We start from the raw sequence: 13528 nt of genomic DNA on the forward strand, positions 1-13528 counted from the left end.
TACAATTCTTTCTCTTACATTATAATTGATTCAGACAATCTCGAAAAAGCATCAAAATATTGATTTCGGGATGTCACACCGATCACCAGAATGATGATTGTTTTGCTTTGTGTATCCTGGTGTAGAAAACATTGAGAGAAATCAGTAAAACATAACTAAATAATTTCAAAGCTAAAATGAGCTAGGCGAGATAAAATGATAGTTGTGAGAAACCATTTCAAAAACCTGAAAATTAGATTTGCTTAGAATATCTCCAACCAATACCTATTTTTTCCACTATAATTCCTATAAGAATATAATAACTCTATTATAGAGTAAGTTTTGTTTTAATGGTTTATTCTATTATAAATGTACTATATTATAAAAGAGAAAATATAGGGATTTTATTTTTTCACTCTATAACTCGGTAACTCTATTAAAGAGTAAATTATTGGAGCAAAACTTAATTTATAATAGAGTTAATTTATTTTTGTGGGAATTATAATGAAAAAAATAGGTATAGATTGGAAAAGGTCTTAATTAAGTTTTGTTCGTGATATAATACGAGAAAGAAACTTGTACATGATTTACCAAAAAAAAAAAAAAAAAGTAGATTAGCTTTCAAGATTTCTTACACTTTATAAGGTGTTTTTTAATCATAAAACGGGTCCTCGGTGTCGAGCACTTTCCAAGTAGTAAACTATGCTGTGAAATGTTATCTTGTTCTTCGATCTCATTGGGCCCCATTTTCTTCTTCTTCTTCTTCTTCTTTTCCCCTTCATCGTATCCTATCTCTCTCTCTCTCTCACAAGTCATCTTCGTCTTCCTCTCTCTCTCGAATCTTGTTCCTTTGCTCCTCTGCGTTTTTTTTACATCTATACTTCATACATCTTGAGGTCGGTGTTTGAGTTTTTTCTTTGATCGGTGAGATCTAATCGTAGTCGGTGGAGCCTGGTTTGGTGGGCTCTTTCAGTTCATAGGATTCTGAGGTTTATTATATTACTGGGAGGGGTTTTATTAGGGGTTTGAGGGGTGATGAAGAGAGGGAAAGAAGAGGAGGAGAAGAAACTGGAACCAATGTTTCCTCGACTTCATGTGAACGATGCAGACAAAGGAGGAGGACCTCGAGCTCCTCCTAGAAACAAGATGGCTCTCTATGAGCACCTCACCATCCCTTCTCACAGGTTTACTGATCATCATAGTTCCTCGCCACGTCACACCAACACTCTCTTTCCTCCTCCTCCTCCTGTACCATCTAACCAGGTACTGCTGAGTTTAGTAATATATATTGATTACAGCAAATCTTAATTTCTTGCTCTGTCTTATTACCATCTTTCAGTTTTTTGTTTGCGGACAGAAAAAAATATAGTAGTGTGAGGACTTCTAGTATTCTATTTTTTTTTTCTATAATTTAAACTAAAATAGAGTAACTAAAAAATATATTAGTGTAATTTTTGCTTATACTATAATAGAAGTTACTCTATTTTAGTGTAAATTATAGATGAAAAAATAGAGTTCTGTTGGAGATGGTCTGAATGATTATCTTTTAAAGCTATAACCTTCTTGTTATGCTGAATAGTTTCAGTAGAAGATTATATAGTGTATGTGGGACATTGGAAATAATTATCTTTTTATTCTGCAGCCTTGTGGTGTGGAGAGAAACTTGACTTCCCAGCATCTTGATTCTTCAGCTTCTGGCCATGTAACCCAAATGTCCTCCATGGAATATGTGACAACTTCAGCACATCGTCGTCGTGATCAAAGGAAAACGCTAAGAGAGGAAGATGATTTTGCGGTTCCTGTATATGATAATGATAGCTCAACAAGATTTCAGTCTCCTGGTAGAAGAAACGGTGAAAAACGCACCACTTTGTTTGGAGACCAGGCTAAGGGTAGTAGTAGCAGCAAAAGGCATGGAATGGATCTTGAAAAGTCAGCATCGGGTTGTGAAAGAGTTAATGCTTCCTTGTTGAGACAAGAGTCTACAAGTAGTAGGTTAGAGTTAGACCAAGATGGTGATGAAACTGGAGTGATGGAAACTGATGATGGAGTTGAATCTCATGGCGATCCTAATGACGTGGACAATGATGATGTTTCTGATGATTCGATATCCAGCGTAGACGTCTCTCCCGATGAAGTTGTGGGAGTAATAGGTCAAAAACGTTTCTGGAGAGCTAGGAAAGCTATTGCCAAGTAAGTTCCACTATACCTTTAGTTCACAGCGCTCTTTTTAACCATCTCTTCCTCAGCTTTTCTTTGAATGCTTAAACGATGCAATGGATTGCTGCCATACCTGATTTTTAATGCTTAAATGATTTTGGTTTATTTTTTATTGAGAAATGATGGTTCAATAGTGAAGAGTCCTCCCAAAATATGTTAGTCAAAAACCTCGGTAACATTTTAACATGCATTTAACGCATTGGATCGTGTTAGCAGGGGGGAACATTCTCTGTTGACGTACATTGTGCAAGGTTCCCGCCGAGACAGTACATGGATTTAGACTGAATCTTCTTTGTATCTGCCTTTTGGAACATGTCTCTGTCTCGGTTTGGTATTTGCTTTTATTCTGCACTGTCTTCTTGGGCATTTTTCCCTTCTTGTCATTCAAAGGGATTGAACCAGGTAGGGAAACTTGCTTTTGAGGACCTCGGGATCTAAATTTTTAGTTAACCATACATAAAAGCTAGTTATGTGTCTTATGAAAATGCAGAACTACAGTAGCGAGGTTCTAAACTATGGAGTTTTCTATGGATTTTAGACTCTGTTACTCAGGTTTTAAGGTTCTGTGTATTCTTATCGCTATGGTAAGGTATCAGTAAAACCCACCCCTTGCATAATGCCTTCAGTTTTACTTCTTCTATTATTTATGCCTTTCTCTGTGTTTTTTGACGCATTGATTTGCTTTCATCATTGTTGGTTAGAGGCTTCTTGCTTCTTTTTTTCGATTCTACTGTTCTATTATCTGTTCAACCGAAAACTATATCTATCTCTCTTTGTGAAACTTTTCTTATGGGTCATCTTCTTGATCTGACCTTGTTTCTCCGTAACAGCCAACAAAGAATATTTGCGGTTCAGCTATTTGAGTTGCACAGGCTGATTAAGGTAAACAACACATTCAGAAAACTTCTCCTACGTTTCATGAATATTTGTTTTGTGCAAACCTAGGCAACTGTACTTTGTTTTCACCATAATCAAGGTTCAAAGACTTATTGCTTCATCATCGGATGTCTTGCTCGATGAGATCAGTTATCTTGGAAATGTTCCAGTGAAGAAGCTTCTTCCCTCTGAATTTATAGTAAAGCCTCCTCCTCTACCACAGGTTACCAAACACAGAAGGGGCGACTCGGAGAAGACTGACCAAGATAAAATGGAATGCTCAGCTGAGAACGTAGTCGGGAAGTCGTCAAACCAAGGTCAGCAGCATCAACCGTCCAACTACATGCCTTTTGCGAGCAACCCACCAACAGCTGTAAATGGATGTTACTATCCTCCTCCTCCCTCTGGAGGAAATCAGCAATGGTTGATCCCTGTAATGTCTCCTTCCGAAGGACTAATATACAAGCCTCACCCTGGTCCAGGGCCGCCCGTCTGTGGAGGCTATTATGGTCATTTTATGCCTGCACCGATGATGATGGGTAGTTTCATGGGCGGTGGTCCACCTCCGTTTCACCCGGGCGTTGGCAATGGCTACTTCCCTCCTTATGGTATGATGAACCCTTACGGTTCAGGCCATCAACAACAACAGCAGCCCAGTGAGCAAATGAATCAGTTTGTGCATCCTGTGAACACCCAACAACAGAGCTCCGTCAATGAAGCGATCTCACAACAACAGCCAACAAAATCTTATCCACGGGCTAGAAAGAGCAGGCAAAGGAGCACAGGAAGCAGTCCAAGGGGTCCAGAGGGGATCTCTGATACGAACTCCTTTCGGCCATTTTCAGTGGTTGATGATGATGACAACAACGAGCCTGAGCAAATGATGACGACTACCACAACAACAACGAGAACAACTGTTACTCAGACAACAAGAGATGGAGGTGCGGTGACGAGAGTGATCAAGGTGGTTCCGCACAACGCCAAGCTGGCGAGTGAGAATGCTGCTAGGATTTTCCGGTCGATACAAGAAGAACGTAAACACTACGACTCCTTTTCTAACCACTCTTAAGCTTTGTCCTTTTCGTAATCTGTGTTTGCGACTGACTATATGTATCTTTTTCTTTTTTGATCAACTTCTCTATATGTATCTTAAAAAGTAGAAAATTGTGATACATGTTATTCTCCAAGTATTTACAATGTAAACTTCTTCAAGCCTTGAAACGTCAGAGAAACACATGTATATATCAATGACTTTTTCCCAATCTTCTGTTCACATTTTCGTTATTTTTTTTTTGTATTTGCCGCATATTTTTGGTGTATTTTGATTAATATGTGAAATTATAAAATCATGTTCAAAACATTAACATATGTGTTTCATATTACCGTGCAAATAAATAATTAAATATTAAAAAAGTATTATACACTTTATATAGTTATTTGGTGAAATCATATATCAGCTGTTATACCAGATATTACAATTTTGTTGATATCGACATTAAATATACAATAACATTGTTAAAAAATAGTCATTTTAAAATGGTTTGGACTGGAATGTAACCATTTTACAGAAAAAAATTTAAAAACAAAGTTCTTCATGTGAACCAACTTCTGAGACACGTCTATACAGTATTGATAATAACCTTTTTAGATGGCGACGGCGTGCCTTTCATAACGTTGCATTATTGTTGAATCAAACATACTAGCATTGGTATACATTTATAATAAATAATATAGTGTTGAAGAGCAAGTAACATTCAAAATTGTAGTATTGAATATAGATAATATAAAAGTCACTTAAACTGGCACACAAAAAATATGAAAAGTCAACAATTTTTGTTCTATTGATGACATTATAAAATCCTACTACATTAGAAGGGATAAAGCTGCAGCTGAAGCTGACTTAGTGGCCGGAAACTAATTATTTTTCTTGCTATGCCGAGGACTAACTAAGCGGCTCCTGTTCACCTGTCTAGGTTGAAGGTCATCGGACATGGCCGACGGTATTTTGAGTTCTTTCAAGATCGTAGAATTTGCTTTTCGTGCCAACTTATTGTTGAGGATGAGAACCTTTTCATTTTCCAAATCCAGCCTCAAAAACCCGGTGCTACACTCCTCTATGACTTGACATAGATGCTTCAGATTATCCACTTCAATTCCATTCACTTTCTTCACCTGTTTCCATTTCCAATGTATTTATTTATACTTTTATTCAGATGAACTCTTCTAGCAAACTAAGATTTAATTTCTGTTTTGAAATAAGCTTTAGTCTGACTTAAGAGCAAGAGTAAGCAATAAATACATTACCTGTAAATCTTCAAAACTGGCGTATCCTGCATTGATGTCATCCTCTAAGATCTATAGCAGGAAATAAAACTTTATTATAACTGAAAACTCATTACTTATAGTTCAAGTTATCCTCATTCACAGGTTATGTTTTTTACAGTAAAATACTTTGCTTAGAAAAGGGATGCATAAAAAGGACAAACCTGAGAAATGATTACTATCTGTTCACTGGCTTTCTTGGGCATCTTTTTGGAAGAACACTCGCACATATCAGAGCCATCAATGTATGGTTGAGATAGAGGTACAAAAAGAAACCCTCCGTATACATAGTAACTTCGCATCTTGTCAAAATTATGCAATGGAACTAGCGGTTTCACCTGCGCACAATAGATAATCCATAACCTTGTTCACATGATAGTGTCTAAAAATGTGAACCACCAATTAAACTATAGTAGATGTCACAAAACTGTTTTGTTAAAATGTGAAGGAAGACTTACAGGTTTTAGACCGACATTGAACTCACACTCTTTCCCCTCTCTTAATACTTTAATTAGAGCTGTTTCAGATGGTTTCTTCATAGAGACCAAATGCTTGAAATCTACAGTGTCTTGGTTAAGAAACGGAACTGTGCACATGGGGAAGGTTCAGTAAAACACATTGAAAAATGGAGAAAAATTATATATGTAATATACTAGTACCTTTACTATCATTTCCTATAGGAACACCATCAATGGCGAGAATAACATCATCCTTTTTCAGAAAGTTGTAAGCATCGGACAGCGGGTTTATTTCGTTTACAAGAATCCCTGTCATATCTTTGCTCATCTTGAAATAGTCACGAATTTGTGCATTCCCCATCGTCTGATATGATATATTCATTGAGCCGAAACTAACATGTTTTTCTTCAACACAGTCTAAAAAGTGCTTAACTACTGGAGTTGGAATCATGTAACTGCAGGTGAAAATAATATAGTTAGTTAGACCTTTTATTTGTAAGGTCAAGAAACAATTTTTTTTTTTGAAATATAGTTATGCTTATTAGGAATAAACTGTAGATAAATTCAATCTTGAAATCTGCAACTGGACTCACCCAATACCATCGGACCAGAACAAACCTTCAAATGCTACACCAGCCACTTTGTTTCCCAAAAATACAGGACCACCACTATTTCCAGAATTGATAGCTGCATCTATTTGTATTGTGAGTAGCTCTGTCGAGCTGTGACTATATTCTTTTAGTTCAACTCTCGACACAACACCTTTTGTAACGGATATACTGTCACCACCTGCAACATAATCATGTAAACTTACACGCATAAATTGTTGGATCCAGCTTGAAAGTAGCTTGAAGAAGAAGCTACCTAATCCTATCTAGTTATGGATATCTATTAGGATTAGGAAAATATGAATTTGTGTTAATCCTATTAAGATTAGGAGTTAGATAGTCATATATATATTGAGGCATATTGAGATGCATATGTGTGACTTTTGATATTGTGATTTGTGAGTTGTGAGTTTGATTAATAAGAGAAGGACTTCTTATTGAAAGCTTTGATTGTGTGCTTCTATATTTTGGTATCAGAGCCTTATATAAAACCATCCGATTAAATCATCCGACTGTGATACTACGACAGCAACCATGGCAGAAAGCAAAGAAGACGTACCCGGAGTGATCAACAAAGAGAACGGCCCTGCCTCCATTAAATTTCCTATGCTAACTTCTTCAAATTACACTGTATGGGCCATGAGAATGAAGATAGCTCTTAAGGTTAGTGAGGTCTGGGAAACAATAGATCCTGGAGCTAAAGATGAGAAGAAAAATAATATGGCAATCGCGTTTCTGTTCCAATCCATACCAGAAGCTCTAATTTTACAAGTTGGGGAGATTGATACAGCAAAAGGAGTATGGGATGCAATAAAATCAAGACATGTTGGGGCTGAAAGAGTAAGAGAAGCTAGACTACAAACTCTAATGGCTGAATTTGATAGAATTAAGATGAAAGATGATGACACTATCGATATGTTTGCTGGAAAATTATCTGAGATATCATCAAAATCAGCATCATTGGGAGAGATCCTAGAAGAACCAAAACTTGTAAAGAAATTTCTTAAAAGTTTGCCAAGGAATAAATATATCCAGATTGTTGCTTCCCTCGAGCAAGTCCTTGACCTGAACACTACAAGTTTCGAAGACATAGTAGGCAGGTTAAAGGCCTATGAAGAAAGAGTATGCGCGGAGGAAGAAGAAAAACTTGATGATCAAGAAAAATTAATGTATGCGGCTAACTCAGGATCAAACTATGAAGGTTACAACAACAATTATGGAAACAATCGTGGTAGAGGACGTGGTGGACGGTCATCATGGAGAGGACGAGGTCGCGGTCGTTCCAGTAACTTTGAGAGACAGAGAGAGGCGTACAAACAAGGACAGGGACAGAACAGAGACATCTCTCATATTACATGTTTCAAGTGCGATAAACTTGGTCATTACGCATCAGAATGTCCAGACAAGGAGTTGAAACTCCAAGAAGCCATTGAGAAGAAGGAAGATGATACACATGAGGCTGATGAATTGATGATGAATGAAGTAGTATATCTAAATGAAAGGAAAGTAAATCCAAAGAGTTTTGAGACTAACCTGGAGAACACGTGGTATCTCGACAATGGCGCAAGCAATCACATGAGTGGGAACCGACTATTCTTTCAAGACCTTGATGAAAGCATTACTGGCCAAGTAAGATTTGGAGATGACTCGCGGATCAATATAGTAGGAAGAGGCTCCATACGTTTTACATTCCGAGGTGGAGAGAAGAAAATCCTTCACAACGTATATTACATACCAAACTTAAAGAGTAATATCGTTAGTTTAGGACAAGCGACTGAGGCTGGCTGTGAAGTTTGTATGCGAGACAATACTCTCTCGTTGTTTGATCGATCAGGAGAGTTGATGTTGAAGACTACAAGATCAAGCAACCGTCTCTACAAAGTGACCTTACACGCTGAACAGGTCCGTTGTCTGCAAGTAATAACCAGTGTCTCGTCTACGTGGCACGCACGTCTCGGACATGTCAACATAGAGTCGATGAAGCTAATGATCAACAAGGAACTGGTCCTAGGTATTCCCAAGCTGAGCATCGACAAAGAGACCTGTACGACGTGCCTACGCGGGAAACAAGCTCGATCTTCATTCCCAAAATCAACGACATATCGAGCTTCAAAACCTCTAGAACTCGTCCATGGTGATCTATGCGGACCGATCACACCGTCTACACCGGCCAAGAAGCGTTATGTGTTTGTTCTTATCGACGACTACTCACGCTATATGTGGACAGTGCTGCTAAAGGAGAAAAGTGAATCATTTGAAAAATTCAAAAATTTCAGGAAGATTGTTACGCAAGAAACTCAGACAGAAATCAAAACTTTCAGAACGGATAGAGGGGGAGAGTTCACATCACATGAGTTTCAACATTACTGTGATAAACATGGCATCAACAGACATTTAACGGCACCCTATTCACCTCAACAGAATGGAGTGGTTGAAAGGCGAAACCGAACTCTCTTGGAGATGACAAGAAGTATCTTGAAACACATGAATCTACCAAACTATCTATGGGGAGAAGCTGTAAGACATGCTACCTACCTGATCAACAGGGTAGCAACGAGGTCTTTGGACGGAAAAACACCATACGAAGTGCTTAAATCACGGAAGCCAAACCTCAGCCATCTTAGAGTATTCGGATGCGTCTGCTATGCGAGGACTGATACGATAGGAAGAAAGAAACTTGATGACAGGTCGAGAGCACTAGTACACCTCGGAACTGAACCTGGAACCAAGGCTTACCGGCTTCTTGATACCACAAGCAAGCGTATAGTGGTCAGTCGTGACGTTTGTTTCTTGGAAGAGAAAGAATGGAACTGGGATAAGACGGTAAACGATGAAACAGAGGAGTTCTCTGTGATGATAAAGGGATCGAACGATGAGCCGAGTGAAGCTGGTGAAGCTACGAACGAGATCCCAGCTACCGGAGAAGCTTATTCTGATAAAAGTAATGAAGAAGAAGATGGTGAAGACGTGCAGCCACAGTTGCGAAGATCAACGAGATCAACTACAACACCAACCTATCTTAATGACTATATACTACTTGCGGAAACAGAGTGTGAGCAGTTACTAATGATGATCAATGAAGAGCCATGGGATTTTACAGAAGCTAAGGAATTGGAAGTCTGGATCGATGCGTGCAAAGATGAAATAGCTTCTATTGAAGCAAACCACACATGGGACCTGGTTGAAGTGCCGTCTGGAGTAAAACCTATAGGCCTTAAGTGGGTTTTCAAGATAAAACGTAACGCTGATGGAAGTGTCATCAAATACAAGGCACGGTTGGTGGCTAAAGGGTATGTTCAGAAGCATGGTATAGACTATGACGAAGTCTTTGCGCCAGTAGCACGAATTGAAACCATACGTTTGATCATTGCACTTGCAGCTGCAAGGAATTGGGAGGTTCATCATCTTGATGTGAAAACAGCCTTTCTTCATGGAGATTTAAAAGAAGAAGTGTTTGTTACACAACCCGAAGGATTTGTTATTGCAGGAAGGGAGAAGATGGTTTATAAGTTAAAGAAGGCACTTTATGGCCTAAAACAAGCACCAAGGGCATGGAATGCAAAACTCAATACTATCCTGCGCGGTTTGAATTTTCTTAAGTGTTCAAAGGAGCCCTCTCTATACAGGAAGGAAGAAAAGCGAGGATTATTGATTATTGTGGTCTATGTTGATGATTTATTAGTAACAGGGTCATCACTTGCGATGATATTAGAATTTAAAAAGGAGATGTCAAAGAACTTTGAGATGAGTGACCTTGGAAGATTGACATACTATTTGGGAATAGAGGTGAAGCAATGTGAAGGATACATAGTTTTGAGTCAAGAGAAGTATGCAATGAAAATACTTGAGGAAACCAGTATGAGTTCGTGTAACTTGACTCACATACCGATGGATATAAATGTGAGTTTGTCCAAGTCCTCTAAGGAGAAGAATGTCGATGAAAAGAAATACAGAAGGAACATTGGATGCTTGAGATATTTGTTGCATACACGTCCCGATCTTTCTTATTCAGTGGGAGTTCTCAGCAGGTACATGGCAGAGCCCAAGGAGTCTCATGCTGCAGCTCTGAAACAAGTTTTGAGGTACTTGCGTGGAACTTGTTCTCTAGGGCTTCGTTTTGAAGCCAGCAAGAACGTAAAGCTAATAGGCTATAGTGATGCCTCGCATAACCTCGACGCTGATGATGGAAAGAGCACCACTGGTCATGTGTTCTATCTTGGTGAGAGCCCTATAACCTGGTGCTCACAGAAACAAGAGATTGTCGCGTTATCATCGTGTGAAGCTGAGTTTATGGCTGCTACGGAAGCTGCAAAACAAGCAATTTGGCTTCAAGAATTGTTTAGTGAAGTTATGGGTGAAGACTGCAAACGGGTGACAATAAAAGTGGATAATAAATCTGCAATTGCGTTGACAAAAAATCCGGTGTTTCATGGGCGAAGCAAACATATACACAGGAGATTCCACTTCATAAGAGAATGCGTTGAAAATGATCAAGTAGAAGTTGAACATGTTCCAGGAACTGAGCAACGAGCTGACATACTTACCAAGTCGCTTGGTAGAACAAAGTTTGTCGAGATGAGGACTCTAGTTGGCGTTCATGACGTGTGCGAGAGTGAGTTCAAGCTTAGGCGGGAGAATGTTGGATCCAGCTTGAAAGTAGCTTGAAGAAGAAGCTACCTAATCCTATCTAGTTATGGATATCTATTAGGATTAGGAAAATATGAATTTGTGTTAATCCTATTAAGATTAGGAGTTAGATAGTCATATATATATTGAGGCATATTGAGATGCATATGTGTGACTTTTGATATTGTGATTTGTGAGTTGTGAGTTTGATTAATAAGAGAAGGACTTCTTATTGAAAGCTTTGATTGTGTGCTTCTATATAAATTTCCTGCCTTTATTATATCTTCTAGTTTCTTCTCGAAATATTTTATATATTTCTTAGCAAAAAAAAAAAAAAGATTTATATAATCTAATATTAAAAGGAAACAATTACCACAAGGATAGCCAACAAGGTGCACCTCTTCCTGCAGCTTGGGTACGTCTCCAAGCTCCAAGAATTTCATTCCCTCCCAAAACTCATCGTTATCGACCTCCAAGATGGCTAAATCACATTCATGCCCAATCATTCGAACTTTTGCTTTGTACATGGTGGCTGAACCGTGCTTTTGTACTTTAACTGATGTGTGATTATCCACCACATGCGCATTTGTAATAATCTTCTTTCCCGAGATTAAAAATCCTACAACAATTCCATTCCAAGTATCAAACCAACTCAAGCTATTACTACATGTTTACAGTTAGAAGTATTAATCAATTAATGTGAGTTTTTGTAATATATATAAAAAATAAATTAGTAAATACCAGAGCCAGAGCATTCATTCTGCATACTAATCTGCCATGGTTGAAAAAGTCTAGGCTTGCTAGAGACGGTGAAGACCTTAACCACTGAGTTAAGAGCTAAATCAATAGCAGAAGGAGGAGTTGTCTTTTTTGCTTCATCCACACTAGATTCTTCTTTCTCGTTATGATTAACCGACGGAGTTGTCTTTTTTGCTACATCCACAACAGATTCTTCTTTCTCTTCATGAGTAACCGAAGGAGTTGTGTTTTTTGCCTCATCCACACAAGATTCTTCTTTCTCTTGATGAGTAACCGAAGGAGTTGTGTTGTTCGCTTCATTCACAACGGGTTGTTCTTTTTCTTGTTGAAAAAGTCCATTCATCCAACCTTGAAAGATGCTAGAGAACAAAAAGTTGTCCACCACCGGGGTTATCTTATCTTTTGCAGTGCCAGATGGTGCGGGCGTTGATGTCTTAGAAGAACAGCGCAGATTAGAAGATGAAACGTATCTCAGCGTTGCAGTCTTCGGGGCAGAATTGTTACAAACAACAAGAAATCGAGGAACAAGACCGCTCGAGTTGCAATAGAACCTGGACATGGTACAGACAGAGCGGTACATCTTGAGCAGTTAATGCTTGATTGTAGGGTTCAAGAGGGTTTAAGCAATTGCGAGTAGGTTTTAAACGATTAACTTGCACAAACCGGCAGCAATATATCGCTAAGGAACTTTTCCATAAGGTATTATGGAAAATGAACGAAACTATCTATAGCGCAATTATGTAAAATTAACTAAACTATCTATATGATATAGATTTCTTTCCATTTACACCAATAAAATATATGGTTTATTTCGGTTATATGATGGAAAGTCTTAGATATACTTGTTTTCCAATATTTACTTATTCTCCAAGTTATAGTTAGTTTCCAAACTATTAACTCCTATACAAAGGATTCATTATTCATTTAATAAGATACACCAATTCTTTCTCTTTTTTAAAAAAGTTACAAAATGTTATCAATACGAAATTCTATTGATCTTGAGTTAAGAAGTATATTTTTTTATTTTTTTATGTGAACTTAATCTCTATTCAATCATTTTTTGGATCATGTTTATTATCGATTCACAGTTTGTAAAATATTATTTATTGATATTAGTACAGTAATTATTATAAACTCATGGTTCATCCACATACTCAATCGACTGAGTTTAAAATTTTCTGGTCGGCAATTTTGATTTGGCCTTGTTCCAAAGAGAGAAAATCATTTGATCACTTTGATGAGATCACCTCGACATTTATAAACCAATGCCATTCTTGTTATAGTTTATGCTTGTATGTGTTTTCTTTATAAGTCATATGTGTTGCTTTATCTTTGAAGATACTTAAAAAAAATAGTAACTTTTAATTTTGTATTAAATATATTTTGTACTTTACTGAATTTTTAACACTTTACTTTTATACACGGCTTTTGTAGCCTTAGAATGAGTTTTAGCAAAACTTAGAAGAACTTTTTATGTTCTAAACAATATTTCATAGATCTATATAGTATAGTCCAACCTTTCATCTGTATCCTTATGTTAAGATAGTAAATATATTTTCAAATCTAAATTTTCCTCTCATAGAACATAACAATATACATAGGTCATAGGATCCGACTGGACCATTCTGCAAATAAAAGGAACGAATAGGAAAGAAATTTAGAAAAACAAAATTGTAGGAA

General features: G+C 37.6%; 2 protein-coding genes across 3 annotated transcripts; one reads left to right on the forward strand and one right to left on the reverse strand.

Moving 5' to 3' along the window:
- The first annotated feature begins 654 nt into the window (after window positions 1–654).
- LOC106401205 (protein EARLY FLOWERING 3-like) lies at window positions 655–4337 on the forward strand. 2 transcript variants are annotated; one of them, XM_048777759.1, is made up of 4 exons: window positions 655–1242; window positions 1622–2172; window positions 3030–3081; window positions 3176–4337. In XM_048777759.1, exons 1-4 carry the CDS (start codon window positions 1015–1017, stop codon window positions 4142–4144), a joined length of 1800 nt encoding a protein of 599 aa, XP_048633716.1. In that variant the 5' UTR covers window positions 655–1014; the 3' UTR covers window positions 4145–4337. The 2 variants fall into 2 exon arrangements, with proteins under 2 accessions (XP_048633716.1, XP_048633717.1); XM_048777760.1 differs by having other exon boundaries at window positions 3299–4337.
- Window positions 4338–4535: 198 nt separating this feature from the next.
- Window positions 4536–12773, reverse strand: LOC106401207 (putative protease Do-like 3, mitochondrial). The gene is made up of 8 exons (XM_048777761.1): window positions 11831–12773; window positions 11463–11708; window positions 6449–6644; window positions 6057–6310; window positions 5856–5983; window positions 5562–5735; window positions 5380–5430; window positions 4536–5247 (listed from the first exon to the last, which is right to left on the reverse strand). The coding sequence occupies exons 1-8, from the start codon at window positions 12426–12428 to the stop codon at window positions 4990–4992; spliced, it is 1905 nt and encodes a 634-aa protein (XP_048633718.1). The 5' UTR covers window positions 12429–12773; the 3' UTR covers window positions 4536–4989.
- Between the last annotated feature and the right edge of the window lie 755 nt (window positions 12774–13528).

Source organism: Brassica napus, chromosome A4, assembly GCF_020379485.1.
Source record: "Brassica napus cultivar Da-Ae chromosome A4, Da-Ae, whole genome shotgun sequence".
Classification (NCBI taxonomy): domain Eukaryota; kingdom Viridiplantae; phylum Streptophyta; class Magnoliopsida; order Brassicales; family Brassicaceae; genus Brassica; species Brassica napus.